The following is a 463-nucleotide window of genomic DNA, read 5'->3' as shown; positions in this document are numbered from 1 at the left end:
GTGTGTAGGTGTGTAGGTGTGTTTCTGTGTGTGAGGTAATGAGGTATATAGTTATTATATTTCATTTATTATGCATAGCTGATTTGTGTGTGCGTTTTGTCTCCACAGGTTCATCCTCGTCTTTGGATGTCTGGTTCTCTCAGTTTTTTCCACAATCCCTGCTCACCAGGAATTCTCCTCACACTGTCTGCTCATCCTGGTACGGCACACACACACACACACATATTCACACAAGCAAGTGTGTGAGTTCTTATTATTCAGCCCTGATGAATTATGAAAGTTTCACATGATTAAATTAACAGTATCGAACATGTGTGTGAGAGAGATGCTCATCTCTGCAGTCACAGTCACATTGTTACAATTCAATTTAACTTTACAGTCTATTCCTCAGATGTGATTAAGCAGAAACTCATCAGTCAGAGCAGGTTGGAGATAAAAAAAACAGTGATTTGGCACAAATAAA

At 39.1% G+C, this 463-nt stretch overlaps 1 protein-coding gene across 1 annotated transcript in view; it reads left to right on the top strand.

Moving 5' to 3' along the window:
* kcnq5a (potassium voltage-gated channel, KQT-like subfamily, member 5a) overlaps positions 1 to 463 on the top strand; it is a 97,425-nt gene that overhangs the window by 65,828 nt on the left and 31,134 nt on the right. Inside the window, exon 2 of the mRNA XM_035663403.1 lies at positions 109 to 199. Coding sequence (XP_035519296.1) covers positions 109 to 199 — 91 coding nt within the window. The remainder of the gene's footprint in view (positions 1 to 108; positions 200 to 463) is intronic.

This window comes from Morone saxatilis, unplaced genomic scaffold, assembly GCF_004916995.1.
Source record: "Morone saxatilis isolate NCDOM2014 unplaced genomic scaffold, NCSU_SB_2.0 Contig19, whole genome shotgun sequence".
In the NCBI taxonomy this organism is placed as follows: Eukaryota; Metazoa; Chordata; class Actinopteri; family Moronidae; genus Morone; species Morone saxatilis.
Note: the sequence above shows the minus strand (reverse complement) of the source record. Positions and strands in the feature narration are given on the sequence as shown.